This window comes from Podarcis muralis, chromosome 8 (assembly GCF_964188315.1).
Source record: "Podarcis muralis chromosome 8, rPodMur119.hap1.1, whole genome shotgun sequence".
Lineage (NCBI taxonomy): Eukaryota > Metazoa > Chordata > Lepidosauria > Squamata > Lacertidae > Podarcis > Podarcis muralis.
Window position 1 is genome coordinate 78,661,691 of NC_135662.1, and position 23,077 is coordinate 78,684,767.

A 23,077-nucleotide genomic window follows, 5' to 3' on the forward strand; every position below is an offset into this window, starting at 1 on the left:
TTCTCCTCTCATCCCCTCTTTCCTTTCCCCTTATTTCTTTTCTCTTTACCCTGGACCTTCTTTGTTCTATCTATCTAGCAAGCCAATTCCCTAACCTTCCTATTTATTGCTCCTAAAATCCACATTTGGCTGCTACCAGTTACTGTCCTGATTTCTGCTACTCCTTCATTAAGCCCCATCAGTTTTATCTGGTATGTGTTGTTTGGATTCTCATGCCATGACCCTAGTGCATACAAAAACATGGTACTCTTCTGGTGTGAGATACCTTTTAATGATGACAATGGCATTTGTAAAGTAAAGCAAGCACTCCGTTAATTTTTATAAGGATTCTGTTATTCAGATTAACATATCACATTTGGGATTTACAGTACCAGGAGTTATATTTGACTGCCTCCCAGCTGTATTTGTCCTGCTTTTATTCAAAACTGGGACAAAGCAAACTTGTGAAGCCTTTAGTTACTCTTGCAAAAATTTCTTCCTCTTCAAGCCAAATGTTCATTTGTCCCAGAATTCCATATTTCTATTCAATAAATCCAGTATATAGGGCTAGTTAAGTTGATTGTAAACTGCATTTACAAACTCTGAATTGTTCAAATGACAGTGTACATTAGTTTCACATTATTCCTCTACATGGTTTAATCTATGCTGCTCAGGGGAAAAAAGCTTTTTGAGAAAGTAACGTGGTAAGAGAAACATGGCAGAGTTTTATTTGTAGTTGATTAGTCATCTACCTTTTAAATTTAATCAAGTAGATTTGAATGCATCAATAAAGTCTCAATAGGGGTGTCTTTCTGAGATCTTGGGAGAAATAAAAGTGAATGGACAAGTTGATAAAAGTTACTGCTCACTGTTAGAATGGAAATACATCTTATTTTGAATCACTTTGACAGTAACACATTGGAACCAAAACAGACAGAACTGCCAACAATTCAACATGTGACCTTAATGCAATTAACTTTTCCCTTATTGGCTGATATTGTTCCCTGCCAATGAGAAGCGGGGGGTTGGGGTTGGGGAGGGTGGACATGATGGTGGGTGGACTTCATGTGACGTTCTGATGTGGGCGGGGGGCTTCTCTGGCCAGTGGTAGAGCTTCATGCTCTAGCACCGGGAGGCAGAGAGCAGGCAGGGCAGGGCAGGGCGGGTGTCCCAGGGGAGTGGTGCGTGTCCCGGGGACGTGGTGTTCATCCTAGGGGCATGGTGCACCGCCTGCGGGGGCGGGGTGCCCAGCGCGGGCGGGGAGCAGCCGCAATGGCACCCCACCGGGATCGTGCTGACAGGGACGGTGCGCTCCCCCCGCTCCCCTCTTCCTCCGCCAGTGCCTTTGATACTGAGGGGGCTGAGCCCCCTCAAAAAAAGACTGGGCCCCCCCACAGTGCCTCAGCCCCCATGAGCCAGTGCCCTTGCTGCCAATTAATCAACCAAAGCATTGGTTGATTAATCTACCAATTCAACATTTAAAGCTTGGTGGTTTGCTGCTATGTTTGAGCCCGGGAGTAAATTATTACATCTTCTAAGGGTTTCTCAACTTCTGATCTATTTTGCAGTTTTATTGTGTCTTTCATGGGGTTGGTCTGAGTTGAAATGTGGGTGAATACCAGGAAAACACAGCTGTGCAGCTGCACAGAAGAATAAATGGTGAAGGAATAGGGACATTTTAAAAAGCACTAGGAAACAAGTTGCCAACAAAGGTCCGTATACTTAAAGCCATGGGTTTCCCAGTAGTAATGTATGGAAGCAAGAGCTGGACCATTAAGAAGGCTGATCGCCGAAGAATTGATGCTGGAGGAGACTCTTGAGAGTCCCATGGACTGCAAGAAGATCAAACGCATCCATTTTTAAGGAAATCAGCCCTGAGTGCTCACTGGAAGGACAGATCATGAAGCTGAGGCTCCAATACTTTGGCCACCTCATGAGATGAGAAGAGAAGACTCCCTGGAAAAGACCCTGAGGTTGGGAAAGATTGAGGGCACAAGGAGAAGGGGACGACAGAGGACGAGATTGTTGGACAGTGTTCTCGAAGCTACAAACATGTGGGAGGCAGTGGAAGACAGGAATGCCTGGCGTGCTCTGGTCCATGGGGTCACGAAGAGTCGGACACGACTAAACGACTAAACAACAACAAGGAAACAAGTTGAAATGGTTGCTTTCAATGGCTTTCTCCTGGCAATCCCTCTTCCCTATTTCACTCCTTCCTCCTGTATTGACCGGACCGCAGACCATAATACCAAGGCAGGCATGTGGTTTAAGGCTACTGAGAAAAGTATGAGAAGGTGCTCTCTAGAAGTGTATTTGTGGTGTCAGGAATTTGCCCCATTAAAAGTGCAGACAGGATCAACCTATGACAGTGGCCAAACTTGGCCTTTCAGTAGTTTTGGGACTACAGTTCCCATCATCCCTGACCACTGGTCCTGTTAGCTAGGGATGGTAGGAGCTGTAGTCCCAAAACAGCTAGAGGGCCAAGTTTGGCCATCACTGACCTAGAGTTATAGGTCACTTGTGTAGTATCTGCTCTGCATGCAGAAGAATCCAGGTTCAATCCCCAGCAGCTCCATGTGGAGCTGGGAATGTGCTCTACCTGAAACCCTGGAAAGCCACTGCCAGTAGTATGGTAAGCCATCAATTTACCTTTGGGTTGCATTCTTGGGGTTGTGCCTAATGCCAGCTGTGTATAGTCAAAACACATTGGGTGCAATGGCAGGTGGGATTGCCAAAGTCTTCCCCCCCCCCAGACATCATCCTCCTTCTCTTTCTTTCTTTCTTTCTTTCTTTCTTTCTTTCTTTCTTTCTTTCTTTTCTCTTCTTTGCCAACTGTATAAAGTAGGCTGTGCACAACTTAAATGTTCATAAGTTGTGGGCTTTTTGTATGGACAATGAGCTAGATGGAGTAATGATCTGACTTGCTATAAGGCAGCTTTCTAAGTTTTTGTTTGCCATTGAAATTTTGCTTTTAAATTTGGCAGTTCATAACATGGAGAAACCAGGATAAAACAGAGGAAGAGATAAATGAATGCTATGAATAAGGGGAGATGTAGATAATTGGTGGGGCTGCCATACGTCTGGGATTTCGAAGGCGGAATTGACGTCCAGGGGGAATTTCCGAAAGGTGCAGCTTTGTCCTGGATCTTAGGCAAGTCAAATGAAAAATTGTGAGCTTTTTGGCGCTTTTGTGGGGGAGGGGGAATCTCAAGAACTTTGGGGGTTGTCTAAAAAAAGCTCAGCATTTTCGGGGGGTCCTGGTTTTTACTTTTTGAAATATGGCAGCCATATAAGCGGGGGTTTGAACAAATATTTGAACGGAACAAGTCAGCAACTTGGTGAAGTGCTGTGAAAAGGAGCAAAAATATAAAAGAAGAGAGAAACAAAATCAGAAGAAGAATACCGTGAGCCCAGAAGTACAATGGGTGTTTTCTGAAACTCTGTTGCAATGTGCTGACCTAGATATTCCTCTAGGAAGTTTAGGAAATTGTTGGCCTTTTTCATTTTTTGCCATGACCAATATACATCAACTCATCTTTTTCTCCTTCTAGATCAAAGGAGCACTGTCCTATCTGATCACATCCAACACAGTTCTCTAAAACTTGCAAGTTTACCTTTTTCTCCCACACTGTCTCTAGCTAGAGACCTTGCCTCAATTTGACCCTTCGTGTCACTTCTGAGTTCCTAAAACGGCATTACGAAAGGATTTTCGTACACATTAAAATGAATCTGTCTGAAGTCTCTTAGATGTAGTTTGCAGAATAGTACTGGCAAGGACGTTTATATAGGGCGCTTGTTTTTATGAGGCAGATCAGATGTGAATTTGTTTTGCCTAATATGAGGACTAGAGAGCAGGGAGATCAGAAGCAAAAGGGGACAGGGTTTAATTATGCCACTAATTCTTATGTAGAAGTCCATGAGGCACCTCTGTCTCTTGTGTTGCCCAAAGCCTCACCGTCAAGGAGAAAGTTTGCACAGGGTATATGAATGTAAGGTGTCTGAATTTCTCAGACCTAGATCCTATGGGCTAGCTTACCCCTTGCAGCCTTGAAATGTCCAGACCTTTGGGGCTTCTTGCACAGTTCCAGGACTTGGATGAAAAATAGCTCATGTTGCCCCATATTTCTACGTCAAAATCTCCCAGAAGTGTTTGATAATGAAAATGAAGCCAACGCTACAGTTTTCCCCCAGCTGTAATCATTCAGGGGGAAGTAAAGTTTCATTTGCTGAGATTTCTTCTTCTGCACAACTGTTCAAGGTGAGGAGCCCTGCTCTCCTTACACATTTATTAAAATATATCTCTCGTCCTTCCATTAAATTCAGATCTAAAGCTGATTATATACATTCAGCTAATTCAGTGTAAAACAAAACTTATCATTATCACAGAAGATAAACTGTAATCCTACATCCATTTACCTGGGAGTAAGCCCCATTGAACTCAATGGGACTTACTACTGAATACAGTACACACAGGTACATATAGGATTGTTCTGTAAGATTAGCAATCATTAAGAGCCATTGAAAGCTGGCAAGAGAGGGTTGATTTCATCTGGCACCAAATATATGTTGAAAGAAGGTGTCAGGTGAACATGTTTAGGGGGACATTCCACACTTGGGGTGACACAACCATAAAGGCACTGTCTCTGCTAGCCAAGAAATTAATTACAGAAGGTTGAGGTACCCTGACCTGATCATTTTATTTCGTCGGTAGGTTTGCACAGATGTTCTCCAGAATAAATGACTGACCTTAGTGGATGGCTTCCAGAGTAAAAAGAGTCTTTGTAATTAGTTGTTTTTATTTAAAAAAACAAAAACATGTATCTGTATAACCAGTCTGCATCAATAAATCGAACAAATTAAATTTAAGAACATAATCAAGGAATATTCAATATGATATATCACACAATAATTTGTGTATTAAAGTGTTAACATTACAGGGCATGCAGCCAATGGACTTCAGATCAATATTCCAGAGCATTGCTGGACAATACCAGTAATGAAAAGAGAGGCTCCCTGTTGTTAAATAAATGTGGGAAGAAGAGAAAGGGGTGGATTTAATAGCTAAAGGCCTCCTCTTAAGAAGAGGCATCTCTGTAGAAAAACCAGAAGCATTTTTGTTAGGGATTGTAGGACAAGACCTGCCACGGAAAATAAGGAACTTATTTATGTATGCTACAACAGCGGCAAGAGTCTTGATAGCACAAGGATGGAAGAGTGAGGAAATCCCGACAAAAGAACAGTGGCAAGAGAAATGGATGAACTATGCAGAACTGGCTAAATTGACATACAAACTGCGAGACAAGGACAACTGTGACTTCAAGGAAGAATGGGAACGTTATACAAATTATTTAAAAACACAACAAAATGAACTGGACTCTTTGGCAGGTTTTGAATAAACATACACAATTTTATTGTTGATAACATGATGGACAGATATGTAAGGATATATACAATTTTATAATATGTAGAGAAAATATGTGCAGCGAAATCAGGGAGAAGAGCTGAGGGAAGTCCTTTGAGGGGAGGGGGGAATAAAAAAGGGGTGAAATTATGTAGGTTTGACAATTTATATGGTTTATAATTATATGGTTTGACAATTTGTTATGTGGAAATTGAGCAATAAGAATATTTTTAAAAAGAGGCATCTCATTCTGCAGTGGGCTCCCAGCTATTTCATAACGTGCAGCAAATTGTCTCTTTTCTTAGCATGCATAGTTTGCTTCCAAAAAATTGATGCCATCACAGCCTACATCCTTCCCCTGTTTTCCTTGACACTGCTGCTCACTTTGTCTTTTTAAGCACTCCCCAATGTCACGATGGTCACCTCACCATTGTAATGTCACCTCCCTAGGCTTCCTTTGGCATCCTTGTGCCATTTTTCTGACACTACTTAAAAAAAAACATGGTTTTGTTTATGCTCATCTTTGCACTGCAGCCTGGCCCCTGCAGATTTGCAGAGATGTAGTTGTTCAGTTCTCTAAAAACAACACTGTGTGATTTGCATAAAACTTTCATTACCTCCGGGATTTTTTTCAAAACAAGACAAAACAAAAACAAAACCCTGTCAGCGCAGGATGGCTCACTAGTCTTGGATTAACATTTTATGAGATTGTTCATTCTCCCCTGTTCATCACGAACAAAGAGAGTAGTTAATCAAACAAATAAAAGTTGTGACAAAAGGAAGAACAGGTTCACTAGCTATTTTCCACCCAACCTGAGCGAAATGTTATTTCTAGTTCCTATATCTCTTATTGTTTGGTAGGGTATGGGATTTACTGGCATGCTGGCTGTAGCTTTAATTACTTCTAGAATGGTTTGGGGAAAGAGTTTATGTTAAGTTGTGGGCGAACATATCAGACGACACAGCGATTCTTCCAAAGCAGCTCTTTATTTGTAAGCTGGAACAGAACTGACTGAGGAGCTCAGTCAGCCTGCTTATATAGAACTCCAAAACAAGGTAACTGTTGCCATTTTCTAAAACTATCCAATCACTGAATGTCACTTTCGATCCTTCATTTGCATACAAACTATCCAATCACTGAACGTCACTTTCGATCCTTCATTTGCATAACTATCTACAGTATCCCCCTGCTGGCCCAGGGTGAGAACTTCAGTATGTAACAGTTTAGTGGATCATGGAAAGTAATGTTGCTGTCGTTTGGTTTGATCATTAAATAATGTTTCAGAGCAGGCTTGCTTGAGGGAAGTTGTATCAGCTGTACCTAAGAGAAGGGAAGCTCCCACTTGGTCTTTCTCTTTGGGTGCACTGGAATTAGCACCACAGATGAATACATTATATTTATTTATTTATTTATTTATTTATTTATTTATTTATTTATTTATACCCCACCCATCTGGCTGGGTTTCCCCAACCACTCTGGGCAGCTTCCAACAAAATACTAAAATACAATAACCTATTAAACCTTAAAAGCTTCTCTAAACAGGGCTGCCTTCAGATGTCTTCTAAAAGTTTGGTAGTTATTTTTCTCGGGGCCACTACTGAGAAGGCCCTCTGCCTGGTTCCCTTTAACCTCACTTCTCGCAGGAAGGAAACTGTCAGAAGGCCCTCGGAGCTGGACCTCAGTGTGGACATACAAACATGTGCCACTGGAATGGGTCATCACCACAATTTATTGGGGAAAATCCCGTGCTTTTTTCTGGGGGGATGCAGGGAATACACATACCCCTAAACATTTTGTGAATCTAACAGAAGAAGAAACTAATTTTTTTAAATAAAATAAATTCTTCTCTAGCACGGTGAATCATCAGTTCCATTGCTACCACCAATGGCGGCCTCATTTCCTGTCAAGTGTTTCCTGAGTCTCAGGTGGAAGCGAGCGTTTAATGTGTGAAGTAGGAGTTGAAATCTAGCATGGTGATTGGTCAGTTTCGTTGTTACCACCTCCAATGGCAGCTTCGTTTTCTTTCACAGTGATTTTCTTGAATCAAAATGAGAGTACCCCTAAACAGTTTTTTAGAAGAAAAAAAAGCACTGGAAAAAAACAACTTTTTTGTATTCTGGAGTCCAGCCTTAGCCTGTAGGATTATATGTGATCAAGGGGTAGTTTTACATTCTATTTATTTATTTATTACATTTATATCACACCATATCTTTGAGGATCTCAGGGTTCTGTATATGATCTACCCAGGCATAGCCAAACTTGGCCCTCCGGGTGTTTTGGGACTACAATTCCCATCATCCCTGACCACTGGTCCGGTTAGCTAGGGATGATGGGAGTTGTAGTCCCAAAACATCTGGAGGGCCAAGTTTGGCTATGCCTGATCTATACACATTCTCTCTCTCTCTCTCTCTCTCTCTCTCTCTCTCTCTCTCACACACACACACACACACACACACACACACTTAATTTTCATAACACCTTGTAAAACTGGATAGTGAGATTCATGGGTAAAGTGGGTCTACTTGGTCCTAGTCAAACATTCTAGTCCCTAGACCAGGGTTTCCCAAACTTGGGTCCCCAGCTGTTTTTGGGCTACCATTCCCATCACCCCTGACCACTGGTCCAGCTAGCTGGGGAATGATGGGAGTTGTGGTCCAAAAACTACTGGGGAAACCCTTCCCTGGTCTATACTGACTCTCAGTCATGTAATAATAATATATTCAAACTTTCTTTTACACCCTTGTGCAAGATTTACTGCATGAGGAAAGAGTTATGGAAGAAAATTTCTAGTACCTTGATATCAGTATTAAGCACTGGCTTACAATATTGAAGATCTCCGTGAGACTGTGGAGAGCACATATTCTAGATTGATAGAGAAGTATAAGGAACAGTCATAAAAAGAGGCTGTGTCCTCTTCAGAGTTCATCTACTGCACATTTTATTTTATTTTTTGAGTACCGCTTAGAAACAGTATAAAAACTGGAGACTTTTTCTGTCATATGAAGGGTTATTCTTGATTTGAGAAATTGTGCTGATTTATTGGTTTACTGCAAAATTGGTAGAGTTGGCTGAAACCTAACAGAGATGTTGGTACTGAGCCTATTGCGTCTTTCAAAGCTTTTAGTTATGTTTCCAGACATGGTGCTAAGACCACAAACCCTTGCAATCTCATGTTCTGCCTCTTCAATTAATCACTTGTTACACAGTGTCCTGTCTGGCTGGAGGCCAGGGTGTTTATGGGAAATCTCTCTCTCTCTTCTACTGATATCGATAATAGATAAGGATGCCACCAGGAAAGGTGAGAAATGGTAACAGCAGAACTGACTGACAGAACTGTCATCCCCTATTGCTAAATCTATTCATAGAACAGACAATATAAATCAAGCGCCAACTACGGTACTCTTTTCCACCAAGTAAGAGATGTGTTTAATATCTGTCATTTTCAGTAAAGGTGGTGGTAGATGGGGGAGAGAATAGAAGAATGTAAGTAAATTTGATGTATGTATGTTTCCCCCTAAGAATGCATCGGAAAAAATCCATGTGTGAAACAGCTGTAAAATGATTAAGAAAGAATGTGCAGATATTACAGGAGTTTGGCTTGGTCAGGTTTAAGACAAAGAGAGTCTGAAAGACAATATTCAGAGAAGATTTTACTCCTCCTTTCCTCCAACCTGAAGGCCGCTTACTAAGGGCAGCTTAAAGGTAAAGGGACCCCTGACAATTAGGTCCAGTTGTGAACGACTCTGGAGTTGCTGCGCTCATCTCGCTTTATAGGCCGAGGGAGCCGGTGTTTGTAAGTAAAACAACCTTGCAGTAATAAAATCACAATAAAATACAGTAAAATCAGCAGTGATAAGAATCTGTAGGACCTCACACAGAAGTCAATTTCCTTCATGATCCAATTTCCTTCATGATCCAATTTCCTTCATGATCCAATTTCCTTCATGATCCATCTATGGGGACAGACTGAATACCACCTGGGAGAGTGCATGTTAGTTTCCCATAAATCCATCAGATGTGATAACAGGTAGAGCTATTTAAATAAAACACTATTTTGTGAGATAGCAGCAAGAAGTGGAATATTTAGGCAGGAAATCAGAAGAGTTTAAGCAATTAAGAGTGCAAAACATTCTGAAACAAGCATATGAACAAAGAACTTCACTGTTCTTTGAGAAGTGGATAAACTAATGAATGGATAAGCTATGATTGTTTATAGTCTTATGCCTAATTTGTGCTTTAAAGGGGCTTTGTTGCTTTGTGTTATTTTTCTTCTGCGGCAACTGCACTTTTTAGTCTTGTCAGGGACCTAGCAGTAGAAAGAAGCTAGTCATATTCTTTAGCTAATTACTGGTGTCTATGCAAACTTCCATTATAAAGTCGATGCCCGAAAGGCTATGTTGTTTTGAATACCTGCCCTTAATTTCTGCATTCCTACAGCACCTCACTAAGTTCCATTGCAGCAACCTGGTCAGGGACTAAGTAATATACCTGAAGGAGTGTCTCCACCGCTATCATTCAGCTCAGACACTGAGGTCCACTTCTGAGGGTCTTCTGGCGGTTCCCTCGCCAGAAGTAAAGTTACAGGGAACAGGCAGAGGGCCTTCTCAGCAGTGGCACCCTCCCTGTGGAACACCCTCCCATAAGATGTCAGGGAGATAAAGAATTACACAACTTTTAGAAAACATCTGAAGGCAGCCCTGTACAGTGGTACCTCGGGTTACATACGCTTCAGGTTACAGACTCCGCTAACCCAGAAATAGTGCTTCAGGTTAAGAACTTGGCTTCAGGATGAGAACAGAAATCGTGCTCCGGCGGCAGCAGGAGGCCCCATTAGCTTCAGGTTAAGTACAGTTGTGGTGCTCCAGGTTAAGAACAGTTTCAGGTTAAGAACGGACCTCCGGAACGAATTAAGTACTTGACCTAAGGTACCACTGTATTGGGAAGTTTTTAATGCTTGATGTTTTACTATGTTTTTATATATGCTGTAAGTTACACAGTGTGGCTGGGGAAACCCAGCCAGATGGGCAGTGTATAAACAGTATAAGGACGGGGTATAAATAATTGATGATGATGATGATGATGATGATGATGATGATGATGATGATAGCTGCTACAGTCTTGTCCTGGGCAACTCATGGCTGCTGTACAATTTTTTATTTTTTATTTTGTTTAGACTGTCTATTCTGGGGCATACCTGGTATGCGCCTTGTCTCTCTACAAGCCATCGAATTATTTTATATTATTAACACCCCTCTGGAGCGTTTGGGATTTCTTGGCACACGGATGCATAAGAAGGTGCTTATTCTCATGTCTGTTAGTCTTATAGTCCAGCTTTTGTGTGTGTTTCATGTTTGCTGCAATCACGCGCAAAGCCTGCTGTGCTTCTGTGAAGGGAGAATTGCCTGCACTTTCAATGAGAGTGAATCCTGAAAGAAAAGAGATCTCTGCACAAAATTAAAACCCTCCTTTACTTGAAACGATAACCAGAAAAAGTCCTTTCCATCCTCTTCCTAAAATAATAAATGGCACATGCCAGCAATAACCCTCTAAAACACAGAACAACCAGACAGATATTGGACATCATTTGGCACCAGCCATCAATTTTTAAAGCCTTTCTCAATAAAGCACAGTTACTGTATTTGAAGAAAATAATCTTTTGTGATATTTTCCATTGCACCTTCTTTCAACAACTAGCATAATCCTTCTAGTCTGCCTTTTGGGTAGCATTGCCAACCATCTATTATTGCACACTAGTCTGACCAGTGAAAAGCATGTGCTAGCAGAAAACTACTATCTGAAAGCCAATGAACCATAGGGGCAGCCCAACTGTTTTATTCATTTATCCCTTCCTTTTCTTTGAACAGAAACCAGAGTAGCTTGCAACTTAAAATCAAATAAAATGCATACCCTCCAATATTTCTCCAATGAAAACAGGGACGTCCTATTCCATAATGATAATTTTACTATTTATACCCCACACATCTTACTGGGTTGCCCCAGCCACTTTGGGCAACTTCCAACATATACAATAACATAATAAAACATTAAACATTTAAAAAACTTACCTATACAGGATTTGCCTTCAGATGGCTTGTGGGTCAGATAACTCCATACCCTCCAGCATTTCTCCAGTGAAAATAAGGACATCCTAAAGAAAAGTGGAACATTCCGGGATCAAATCCAGAAACTGGGACGGCTTCTCTAAATCAGGGACATCCCTGGAAAATAGGGACACTTGGAGGGTCCTCGAATGGCAGTAAAATCATACCATAACAAAATAGCTGCAGAAATAAACAATCTCGTAATATAAACAATGCAACAGCAAATCACAAGGGGGGAACAACAACCAACATAAAAGTAGGAGCAGAAAATAAAAACATCCAAGAAATCCTCAGCCCTAAAACTGTTCAGTATTGCAGCTAGGTGGGTCTCCCTAATGAGGGCACTCTACCTGATTGATCCAACACCCAGATCTGCCAAATTTGCTTATTGGCACATGCTAGGCCAGGCATAGGCAAACTCCAGCCCTCCAGAGGTTTGGGACTACAATTCCCATCATCCCTAGCTAACAGGACCAGTAGTCAGGGATGATGGGAATTGTAGTCCCAAACACCTGGAGGGCCGGAGTTTGCCTATGCCTGTGCTAGGCTTTTCTAGGGCATGCCAGATTCCATTTGGGCCATCCATGAACTGGGAACTTCTGCTGCATAGTCCACCATAACTTTGGCCCCTAGCCTCATACATTCCCTCCCCCCCCCTGCCGCCCTTGGCCCAGCCAGGGGGAGGTGGGCAGTACTTTTTTAAAAACTCAAAAGTTGATAAATCTACCAATGGGGGGAGAGACAAAGAGTCAACCTGAAACCAGGAACAAGGAAGCTTCTTGGATACTATCAGGGAACTGCCATCAGCTCAGAGGCGAGAGGTGGAAGGGCCTTTGTGTTACAGGGAGCCTCCGAAGATCTTGCGAAGCAGTTCCTCCTCTGGCGAGGAGGAAAGCCCCATCTCCAGTGGGGAGGGGGTGCAGGGACCAGGAGATGCTAGGGAGAGTCTCAACACCGAGCCTGAGCAAAGCGGAGGGGAGGCAAGTCCCCCTTTGCCAGCGCCCACTCTGCGCAGTAGGTTGGCCGCAGAAAGGGGAGGAGAAGGATGGGGGTCACACGACTGTTATGCTGGGGAAGGTATAAGGACCGCCCACTCCCAGATTCTGCTAGCAACTGAGCAGACATGGACTTGCGACGCTCTGCACTGTAAATAGTTTGTACTAATAATAAACCCCAGAAAAGTTGGAGTCCTTCCTGTTTGCTCCTGAGCAAGCACACCACCACCTGACAGATACATATTACCTCTATTTCACAACGTTTGTAACAGAAGTGTGTTTTGCATTTCAGGAGTTACAGTTTGAAAGGCTTACCCGAGAACTTGAGGCTGAACGCCAGATTGTCGCCAGCCAGCTGGAGAGATGTAAACTGGGATCTGAGACCGGAAGCATGAACAGCATTAGGTATTGTATGAGAGTTATTGTGTTATTTCTCCATAACTGATTGGCATTGATAATGGATTGTGTTCCTCCTCTGACATATCAGGGTGGAGCTGTGATTTATTAGCAAAGAGAAAATGATTGTGAATTGTGGGCAAAAATGGATGTCGCAAATACTCGTGGAAACTCTGGAGGCAATGAAATAATTTGACTTCTGAATCTGCTAGGTTTGGCTCCTTTTTCTCATGCACTGGGATAAGAAAAATAAATGCAGTGAAAAATAAATGCAGTTTTTTGGCTTGTGGAAATGGAGAGAGTGCCCCAGATCATTTCCTGTCACACAAACATAACTTGTGAAAATATATTACTGGATAACCTTTTGGTCATTCTTCTAGTTGGATCATTTTAGTAGAGAAATTATTTATGCATTTTAAAATATGTATGATTTTTTAAACTGCAATGTTCTGAAATCTGGTTCTTCTTGTATCTCTGGGAAATAATGAGAAAAATGTTCATGCAGGTAGCATGATTCCGTATGCAGAATTATAATGGTGCTATTAGATTTCACTTTTAAAAGGTTCGATCTAAGCAGAGACTTGCATGGAATACTAAATTTAAGTTGGTATCTTAGGTTGCTTGTCTGAAGGCGTGATTAGGCTTGTAAAGTGAATTTGTAGTAGAAGATCATTCTTGTAAGAGGACGAAGTGATTACACTGGAGATGATCCTCTAAACATTTCTAAACAATTGCATAATATTAATGAGATGTTGACAGAAGAATAGCCCAGTTATTGCTTCATGATAATAGGCCATACACTTCATGGAGCCAAATTTGCAAATAATTAAAAAAGCACTTCAAGTTTGATGATATGCCAGAAATTTGAGAGACCCGGAAAACAAAATAAAATTCAAATGATTGCATAGTAATTTCTGGTTAGTCAAAATCCTTTAAAACAATATTTTATTTTAAATAATTGAGCAAATGCAAGAAGGGGATCAAAAGGTTCACAATGTGGTTTCAAGATACTGCCAATCTGTTCTTAAATGTGTGCATTGATTCTTGGTGTTTTTTAAGCATCTAAAGGCACAGTGACAGTATTGTAGTCATTGACGTTAATCCGACATGTGATTATTGCTAATTTTATACATTTCCCCTAAACACTCTTCCTAACAGTAGGAATATTGCCTGATCTCAGTAGTATGTGCACGGGGGGGGGGGGGGGGCTGGAACAGAAACCCCATGTAAATAGGGGGTCACCTGTACTCCTAGGACAACTGAAAGAAGTTCTTGCATTTATGTCCACCACTATTAACAAAAGCAGTGAGTGCACCCCTTCATTGTAGGATATTAGCAACTATATCCTAGGCTACCCTTCCTGAATCCCAAAATGGTTTTCGACCTTCTAGGGGAACAGTGGACATGGTTTTCACTGCAGAGAGCAAAACCAACCCCTGTATATAGGGTTTATTGACCTGACTAAGGCCTTCAACACTGTAAATCGTAATGCCCTGTGGACTGTCTTTCTGAAAATTGGCTGCCCAGATACATTTGTGAACATCATTCAGCTCCTTCATGACATAATATGACAGCAAGAATCACAGGTAACAATGGCTCTCAAAGTGAACCGTTCACAACTCTATTTATTATTTTCACTGCCATGAATCTACACATTGTCAAAGGGAAACTCCCCACCAGGGTAGAAATCATATATCAAACAGATGGAGAGCTCTTTAACTTGAGTACACTGAAAGCAAAGAGTAAGGTTACCATAACTTTCGTCATAGAGCTTCAATATGCTGGTGGCAATGTAGTGTGTGCGCACTCAGAGGATGACGTCCAAACCTTCCTAAATAGTTTCACAGAAGCTTATGAAAAGCTTGACCTATCGCTCAACATCCAAAAAACCAGCTACATCAACCAACCACTCTGTAGCACCACTAATCAAACATAATGGTATAACATTGGAAAATGTCAATCTCTTCTCCTACCTGAGCAGCTATTTTTCCACAAGGGCAGACATTGATGCCAAAATCCAGCATTGCCTGAGCTCTGCGAGTGCAGCTTTCTTCCAATTGAAGTGCAGAGTCTTTGAGGACAGGGACATTCTCAGGGAAACCAAAATGCTTGTTTACAAAGCTATTGTACTACCAACCTTACTATATGCTTGTGAAACATGGACCACTTATAAACACCATCCCCAACTCCTCAAAAGATTCCATCAACTGTGTCTCTGAAAAAATTTACATGTCACTTGGGAAGACAGGCAAACTGGAAGACAGGCAAAGATCACCATCAACCATTATTCAACATCAACTTTGTTGGACTGGTCATGTTGTGGGGATGCCTGATTATCGTCTTTCAACGCAACTACTCTATGCCAAACTTACGGTAAAAATGGAAAGCATAATGCTGGCAGTCTATAAAAGAGGTTTAAAGACTCTCTTCAAGGCAAATCTTTAAAAAAGTAGCATAAACACTGACAACTGGGAAACACTGGCCTGCAAGCACTCCAATTGGAGAACAGCCATTACCCAAAGTGTCATGGATCTTGACGCTCAAACTCAGGACGAAAGGGAGAAATGTTTGGCAAACCCTCACCTTGATCAACTCCTGCCCTGAAACCTATGTCCCCAATGTGGATGGACGTGTGGATCCAGAACTGGCCTCCACAGTCATTTGCAGAGTCACTGTTAAGGCTGTGTTCATGGAAGACAATCTTACTTAGCCAAGAGTGATCGCCAAAGAAGAATAAGATGATGGTTTACAAATTTGTATCATAAACACAGGAAGGAGAGAAGAGGCTATTAGTTACATTGGGAAATTAACCACCTTGAACTGAGGACCTGAAATCTTGATCATGTGTTATAAACGGTGCTTCTTTGTACAGCTCCAGCTGCTGTGGAAGGTAGAGAATTGTGTTTGGAAATACATGGTTACAGAAGTTGGGCGCCATCCCTACTCTCTACTGAGTCATAGCAAAATTGGGGGGGCGTGTTTCCAGGTGCTTACCCAGGGTCTGTGTTCTTTTGATAATCAAGACTGTCATAGTTTTAAGAAATATGATTTATTCACATATTTACACCTGAGTTTAGATGGAGGGAGTCAAGATCTTACAGCACAGTCATCTCAGGAGGGGCTTGTTTCCCACAGCAATGCAGCACTGGAGTCCAAGGCATCTTTCCCAGCCTGCCTTCAGCCAAAATTATTCTGCCTGTTTCAAGTCTCCTGCTGTGCCAAAGGCCTCAAACTCAAGTGTGACATCATGCCCAGTTGCCCTGGCAACTTTCCAGATCCCCTGCTTCTGTTCATACCTCAGGGCAGGAGGAAAAAATACTGTTTTCTTACATTGCCAATGGCCCTGTATTGTTTCTTAATGGCCCTCGCTTAGCCAGGTCATTTTGCATAGGCTAGCCCAGGAATTCCTCTGCAGCTTGTATTTCTCCTTTCATATCCCAATTAGTCAAAATCCTACCATTTATTAATTTCTGGGGTTTAGGGTAAGGTTACCAGATGTCCCCGTTTCCTGGGGACAATCCCCGGATTGACAAATCAGTCCCCATACAAAATCCATTGAAGTTGAAAAGTGTCCCAGGATTCATTGAAAAAAATCTGGTAACCTTAGAACTTTAGGGGGCTCCTCAGGGCTTTTTTAAAGCTGGAACTCACCAGAACTTAGTCCCGGCACCTCTCAGGTGGGCACCACTGCCATTACAAGAGAACAAGGGAGGTTTTCATGGTGAGTTCTGGCACTTCTTTTTCTAGAAAAAATAGAACTGGTTTCTTCCCCCCCAAAAAAACCTCTTTAACAATATAGACACATTTGTTGGTAGGGAAGAATGCAGAGTAAGCAAAGCTAACATAGCTGGAGGCCCTACTATGTTACAGCAAATACTGCCATGTAATTATGTGGGTGGCGTTGTGGGTAAAAGCTTCAGCGCCTAGGGCTTGCTGATCAAAAGGTCGGCGGTTCCAATCCCCGCGGCGGGGTGCACTCCTGTTGCTTGGTCCCAGCGCCTGCCAACCTAGCAGTTCGAAAGCATCCCCGGGTGCAAGTAGATAAATAGGGACCGCTTACTAGCGGGAAGGTAAACGGCGTTCCGTGTGCTGCGCTGGCTCGCCAGATGCAGCTTTGTCACGCTGGCCACATGACCTGGAAGTGTTTCCGGACAGCGCTGGCCCCCGGCCTCTTGAGTGAGATAGGCGGACAACCCCAGGGTCTGTCAAGACTGGCCCGTATGGGCAGGGTTACCTTTACCTTTTAATTATATTCATTTTCTAAAATCACAATCTCCCTTTTGACTCAATGGGAGATCTCAAGGAGTGTATTCCGTGTATTATTCCGTGTAAAATGAGGAGGATAGGCAGGCCTCCTAGAGTTGCTCTGATCAATGTTTGGTCATTTTCACTTGAATACCAAACCAGGCTGCAATGAAAAAGTGAAAACCCCAAGTCTGATCTTTCGGTACATTGTATGCTGATTTGCTTATGTACTTCCACAGCCACTAACACTCAAATTAGTTATATATAGTACCAAACTGATGCAAACGGCTTTCTTTTCTTACTAATTTAGGAATAGGTCGCATTATTCTGTTGAGTGTTTCCTTTGAAACCCTAGAACTGACCCCCTTTTCTTTTCTTTTTTTGTTTCCCTTTACTTTTGGCTGGTGCCTTTTTTGCCTTCTTGACTTTGGCAAGATGTGAAATGCACAGTAGGGGCTGTATCTGGAGCTTAAAAGGAGATGGGCTCAGTGTCATAATAAGGCTTTTCCATTTGTATGCTGCTCCAACCCTACTCATGAGGAAAATCAGTTACCATGGGATTCAGTATTGGAGACTCTTTGTGAATTGGAACAAAAGCATAATAAAGCTATTATGAGGAGCTTTGCTGAATGGTTTAAAAAGAGACTTGGTGGTGATTTCCAGACAAGGGAGCATTGGAAACTATAAAGTTGATTATTATATCATGAGAGTAAACTGTAAGTTGCAGCACTGGATGGGTTTTTTAATTAAAAAATTGCAATGCAAAATGTTATTGCGTCGAAGAACTTAAAATTTTGAACAAATAGGCTTAAACACTATGCTAATGATAAGAAAGGGGATGCGGGTGAAGCTGTGGTGTAAACCACTGAGCCTTGGGCTTGCCGATCGGAAGTCCGCCGGTTCGAATCCCCATGATGGGGTGAGCTCCCGTTGTTCGGTCCCAGCTCCTGCCAACCTAGCAGTTCGATAGCACGTAAAAGTGCAAGTAGAAGGTAAGGTAAACGGTGTTTCCATGCACTGCTCTGGTTTTGCCAGAAGCGGCTTAGTCATGCTGGCCACATGACCTGGAAGCTGTCTGCGGACAAACACCAGCACCCCTGGCCAGTAAAGCGAGATGAACACCACAACCCCAGAGTCGTTCACAACTGGACTTAACTGTCAGGGGTCCTTTACCTTTACCTTTAATGATAAGAAAAGACAATTATAAAAATCACAAATCCCTCTTTTCAGCACATAGACCAGTGATGGCCAAACTTTGCCCTCCAGTTGTTTTGGGACTACAATTCCCATCATCCCTGACCACTGGTCCTGTTAGCTAGGGATGATGGGAATTGTAGTCCCAAAACAGCTGGAGGGCCAAGTTTGGCCATCACTGACATAGACAAACCCTATTGGATGTATATAAAAATGGTATTTTTTTCCTGAAATCTTTTATATATTTGTAGAATTTCCAGGGATCAACCAAGTTACATGTTGCCCATGCTAAATGCACATGGTTGTCCCATGAATATAGCTCTCCTGTCACGTAGAGAGTGCGGAAGATGCACAAGAAAACTGGGCTGGGCTGCAAGATACCTGTTACATGAGCATCTTCTGCATCTTCTGCAATCCTCTCAAGGCCAATTTACAGCCTCCCAGATCATGGACACTGAGCCAAAATCTATGAGCTTTTTAGATCATGCCCAGTTGCTCACATGAGCATGCAAGGTCAACATTTTGAGAGAGGCTGAAGCAAGTCACTAATTTCGACCAGTGACTTCAATCTTAGTGAGACCAAACTCCCTGAAGTGGCTGGTCTTATTTAGCCATACAAGTACTTTTGTAGCCTTCTGAACACATGCAGTGGTCACATGACATGATGACAGAATGTAACATGTCTGTAGTCCTATGGGCTCCACTATATTAGACAAAGCGCTGTCATCTTATATGACTTATACATCTGCCTAAGCAGCACAATAACGAAAGCAGTCATAAGCCAGGTCTTGTGACTTGTTCTGCAACAATTTTGTACTGTTACTTTACTACGGATACAGGAAAATGCAAAGCGGTGGAGTATTTGCTTTGAAATTTCTTGATGGTGCAGCAATTGTGAATAAGCATCACGTTCAGTACCCTCGTTGTTGACTCAGTGACTATCTGTTTGCTTGTGTTTGTGTGTGTCTTTAAAACAAATACATCTTATAAACTCTATTGTCAACAACCCAGAAAACATGTTGTTGGGCAGTATATACATGTTTTAAACAAAATAAAACTAATAATACGCAAACATGAAGCCACTAGAAAGCTCAGTCAGGAGATGATAAATAAAAGCTTATTTAAAGGTAAAGGTAAAGGGACCCTGACCATTAGGTCCAGTCGTGACAGACTCTGGGGTTGCGGCGCTCATCTCGCTTTATTGGCCGAGGGAGCCAGCATACAGCTTCCAGGTCATGTGGCCAGCATGACTAAGCCGCTTCTGGCGAACCAGAGCAGCACACAGAAACGCCGTTTACCTTCCCGCTGGAGCGGTACCTATTTATCTACTTGCACGTTGACGTGCTTTCGAACTGCTAGGTTGGCAGGAGCAGGGACCGAGCAACGGGAGCTCACCCCGTCACGGGGATTTGAACCGCCAACCTTCTGATTGGCAAGCCCTTGGCTCTGTGGTTTAACCCACAGCGCCACCCGCGTCCCTAAAGCTTATTTAATTGATTGCAAATGTACTGTATAGGTTTCCCCCTTCTGCCAAGTGGTAGAGAGTGACCTCCCACTATAATAATCTGTACAGGAACAGGTCAGCATGAAGTGGGGGGGGGGGGGCGCAAAATATGAAAGGACAGTAGAAAAGGAGATGAGAGAAAGACTGATGCAAAGCTTATGGAGTTTTATCATTGACATAAATCAATACATTTCTGCCAAAATATTCCTCCACAAATCAGGAATTTTATGTCTGTTATAGGACACATTTTGCTCACCAATCTCTACCATTTTCCTCCTCCATTGCTCCATATGACTACAGTAATGTGGCTTCCAGTTACGGTTCTTTCATCATGGTTCCCAAAAATGGAAATGTGGCTCTCAGTTTTCATGAATACCTCCTTGAAGTGGAGGGCAGATTTTAGGTCCATTATCTTCTCTCTCAGGATAATAGGGTTGCTATATGTTCTCTTTTTCCCTAGGACATGTCCTCTTTTTCATGGGTATGTAAAATGAGTGTCGTCATAGCGTTCCATAGTTAAAAGTAAGGTAAAGGTAAAGGTAAAGGTACCCCTGCCCGTACGGGCCAGTCTTGACAGACTCTGGGGTTGTGCGCCCATCTCACTCAAGAGGCCGGGGGCCAGCGCTGTCCAGAGACACTTCCGGGTCACGTGGCCAGCGTGACAAGCTGCATCTGGCCAGCGCAGCACACGGAAACGCCGTTTACCTTCCCGCTAGTAAGCGGTCCCTATTTATCTACTTGCACCCGGGGGTGCTTTCGAACTGCTAGGTTGGCAGGCGCTGGGACCGAGCAACAGGAGCGCACCCCGCCACGGGGATTCGAACCGCCGACCTTTCGATCGGCAAGCCCTAGGCGCTGAGGCTTTTACCCACAGCGCCACCCGCGTCCCCATAGTTAAAAGTAGAAGTCGGCAAATGTGTCCTCTTTTCTGCTCTTCAAAATATGGTAACCTTAGGGTAAGAGGACGCAAGAGAGGGCCTTCTTGGTGGCTACTCCCAGATTGTAGAACACCCTTTCATGGGAGGTACAATGGCTCCTTTTTTCTGCTTACCTTTTCCCAGCAAGCAAAGTATTTTTGTTGTTGTTGTTCCATCAGGCCTTTGGCCACTAACTTCCGTTGTGGCAGGGTCTTCTGAGACTGAGTGTTGTGCCCTTTCTTTCTTACATTTTTACGTGGTTGTGTTTTCAGTGCTGTTTTTCATAGCGTTACTTATTTAAAAAGGTAAAGGTGCCCCCGCCCATACGGGCCAGTCGTGTCCGACTCTGGGGTTGTGCGCCCATCTCACTCAAGAGGCCGGGGGCCAGCGCTGTCCGAAGACACTTCCGGGTCACGTGGCCAGTGTGACAAGCTGCATCTGGCGAGCCAGCGCAGCACACGGAAACGCCGTTTACCTTCCCGCTAGTAAGCGGTCCCTATTTATCTACTTGCACCCGGGGGTGCTTTCGAACTGCTAGGTTGGCAGGCGCTGGGACCGAACGACGGGAGCGCACCCCGCCGCGGGGATTCGAACCGCTGACCTGACGATCGGCAAGTCCTAGGCGCCGAGGTTATGCCCACAGCGCCACCCGCATCCCTGTTACTTATTTACTTCTTCTTTAATATTAATATTTTTTAATTACGTGCTTTTAGTTATATTTGTTTTAATTTATGCCGAGAGCTGCCTTGGGTCCTGCACTGGGAGAAAAGTGGAGAATTAATAATAAATGGATAAATAAACAAAATTCCCCATCTTTTAACTCATCAGCATCCTTGGTGCCTTTAGAAATCTCCTTAAGGAGGGCCATTGCAGGCTCTGTGTATTTCTTCAAGGTTGTAGCTGTCATCAAGGTGGCATCTTAGGATATATCTGCCACCTGCCCTGGGTAGAGCTAAAATCAGTGTAGTGGAGTGAAATGAGATGCCCAAAAAGGACAAATAAAAAGTCGGGGATTGTGAATTAAGGCCCTTAATTAAGGCTGCCCTTTAAAAGTTTGGGAACTTAGGCAAAACAACTTGTCTGATAATATTCTGCATCCTTATATTCAGTATTCTGCAAATAAAAGGCATTTTGAAATAATTGGAGCAGTAAGGGGATTAGATCCATAACACAGGGGGAGAAAGGAAGGGGAGTCAATGAACATGTTAAAGGAATTGTCACGTTATCCAAAAAAATAAAACCAAAAAAACCTTTAATTTCTTTGGTAATGAGTTATTCTCAAGTGTTCAGCATTAAGTGTGGTGCCTGTTTTAATCCATAAAAACGCAATTTATGTTTTTTTTCTAATGGAGCAAACACAGATGTTTCACAACTTAAGCACATTCAAATCCCTAGAAAGAATGCCCAAAATATGAAAAACTAAGGAAAGACCGCAGTTGCAGTCATAAATTAATTTTTGTGCCGTGCTTCTCATAATATTTATTTTGCCAAAGATTCTTAGGTTACAGATATATTGTAAATTCCCTGATGGCTAATTATTATAGTCAGGTCTATACTTTTAATGGCATAATTATGGTGTGATTGCAAATGACTCTTAAATAAAGCTTTGGTTGATTAAACAGGGTGTTCTGCTTGGCAATGTATCATTATTGCAAATATGTATTTCTTTTCCTAACTTTCTTTACGCTCATATAGCGACAAAATCTTATACAGTTATTGCAGATTAATTACATGACTAAAACCAAATTTCACAATGCAGAAAGCCAGAGAGAATGAAATAAGATAGTACGCAATGAATATGTCTAAAACCCCATTATATGCTTGACCTTTATAATGTCCATCTCAGACAAAACAATTATTTATTCCAAATGTATTACTTTGCTGAGTGCGTGTAGTTTTTTATGTTACCAGAGATGCTGTTTCAAAAATCAGTGCAGGCAGGATTTTAAAAGCTAGCTCTTTTAATACATCCAATACTAAATACAAAAAGATGTAGGAAAAGAATTGTGAATTTTATGCATATGTGGTGGAAGTGTAAGAAGATAACATCATTTCTGGAATTATCTTAGTATTTCTATTAGTCGGATGATTGAATACTCTTTACAATTAAGTCCATTTCATGGACTGCCAGGATATTTAAGAAGAAAAGTGAATCGAAACATCTGGAATTGGCATGAACTCCAGCAAAAATCCCGATAGCTTCTAAATGGTGTTTACATAATGTGCCAACTATGATTAAATTAATTTAGTATTTGGCTCAAATGGCCAGATTGATAGAATATGTGGAATGCCAAAAGAAAATTAAACAGAAAGAAACTTTTGAGAAATCATGAACCCCATTATA

General features: G+C 42.3%; 1 protein-coding gene across 1 annotated transcript in view; it reads left to right on the plus strand.

Annotated features, from left to right (window-relative positions):
- Window positions 1-23,077, plus strand: part of LOC114601399 (catenin delta-2-like) — a 270,211-nt gene that overhangs the window by 163,024 nt on the left and 84,110 nt on the right. Inside the window, exon 3 of the mRNA XM_077933371.1 lies at window positions 12,770-12,882. Within this exon, the coding sequence (XP_077789497.1) occupies window positions 12,770-12,882 (113 nt within the window). The remainder of the gene's footprint in view (window positions 1-12,769; window positions 12,883-23,077) is intronic.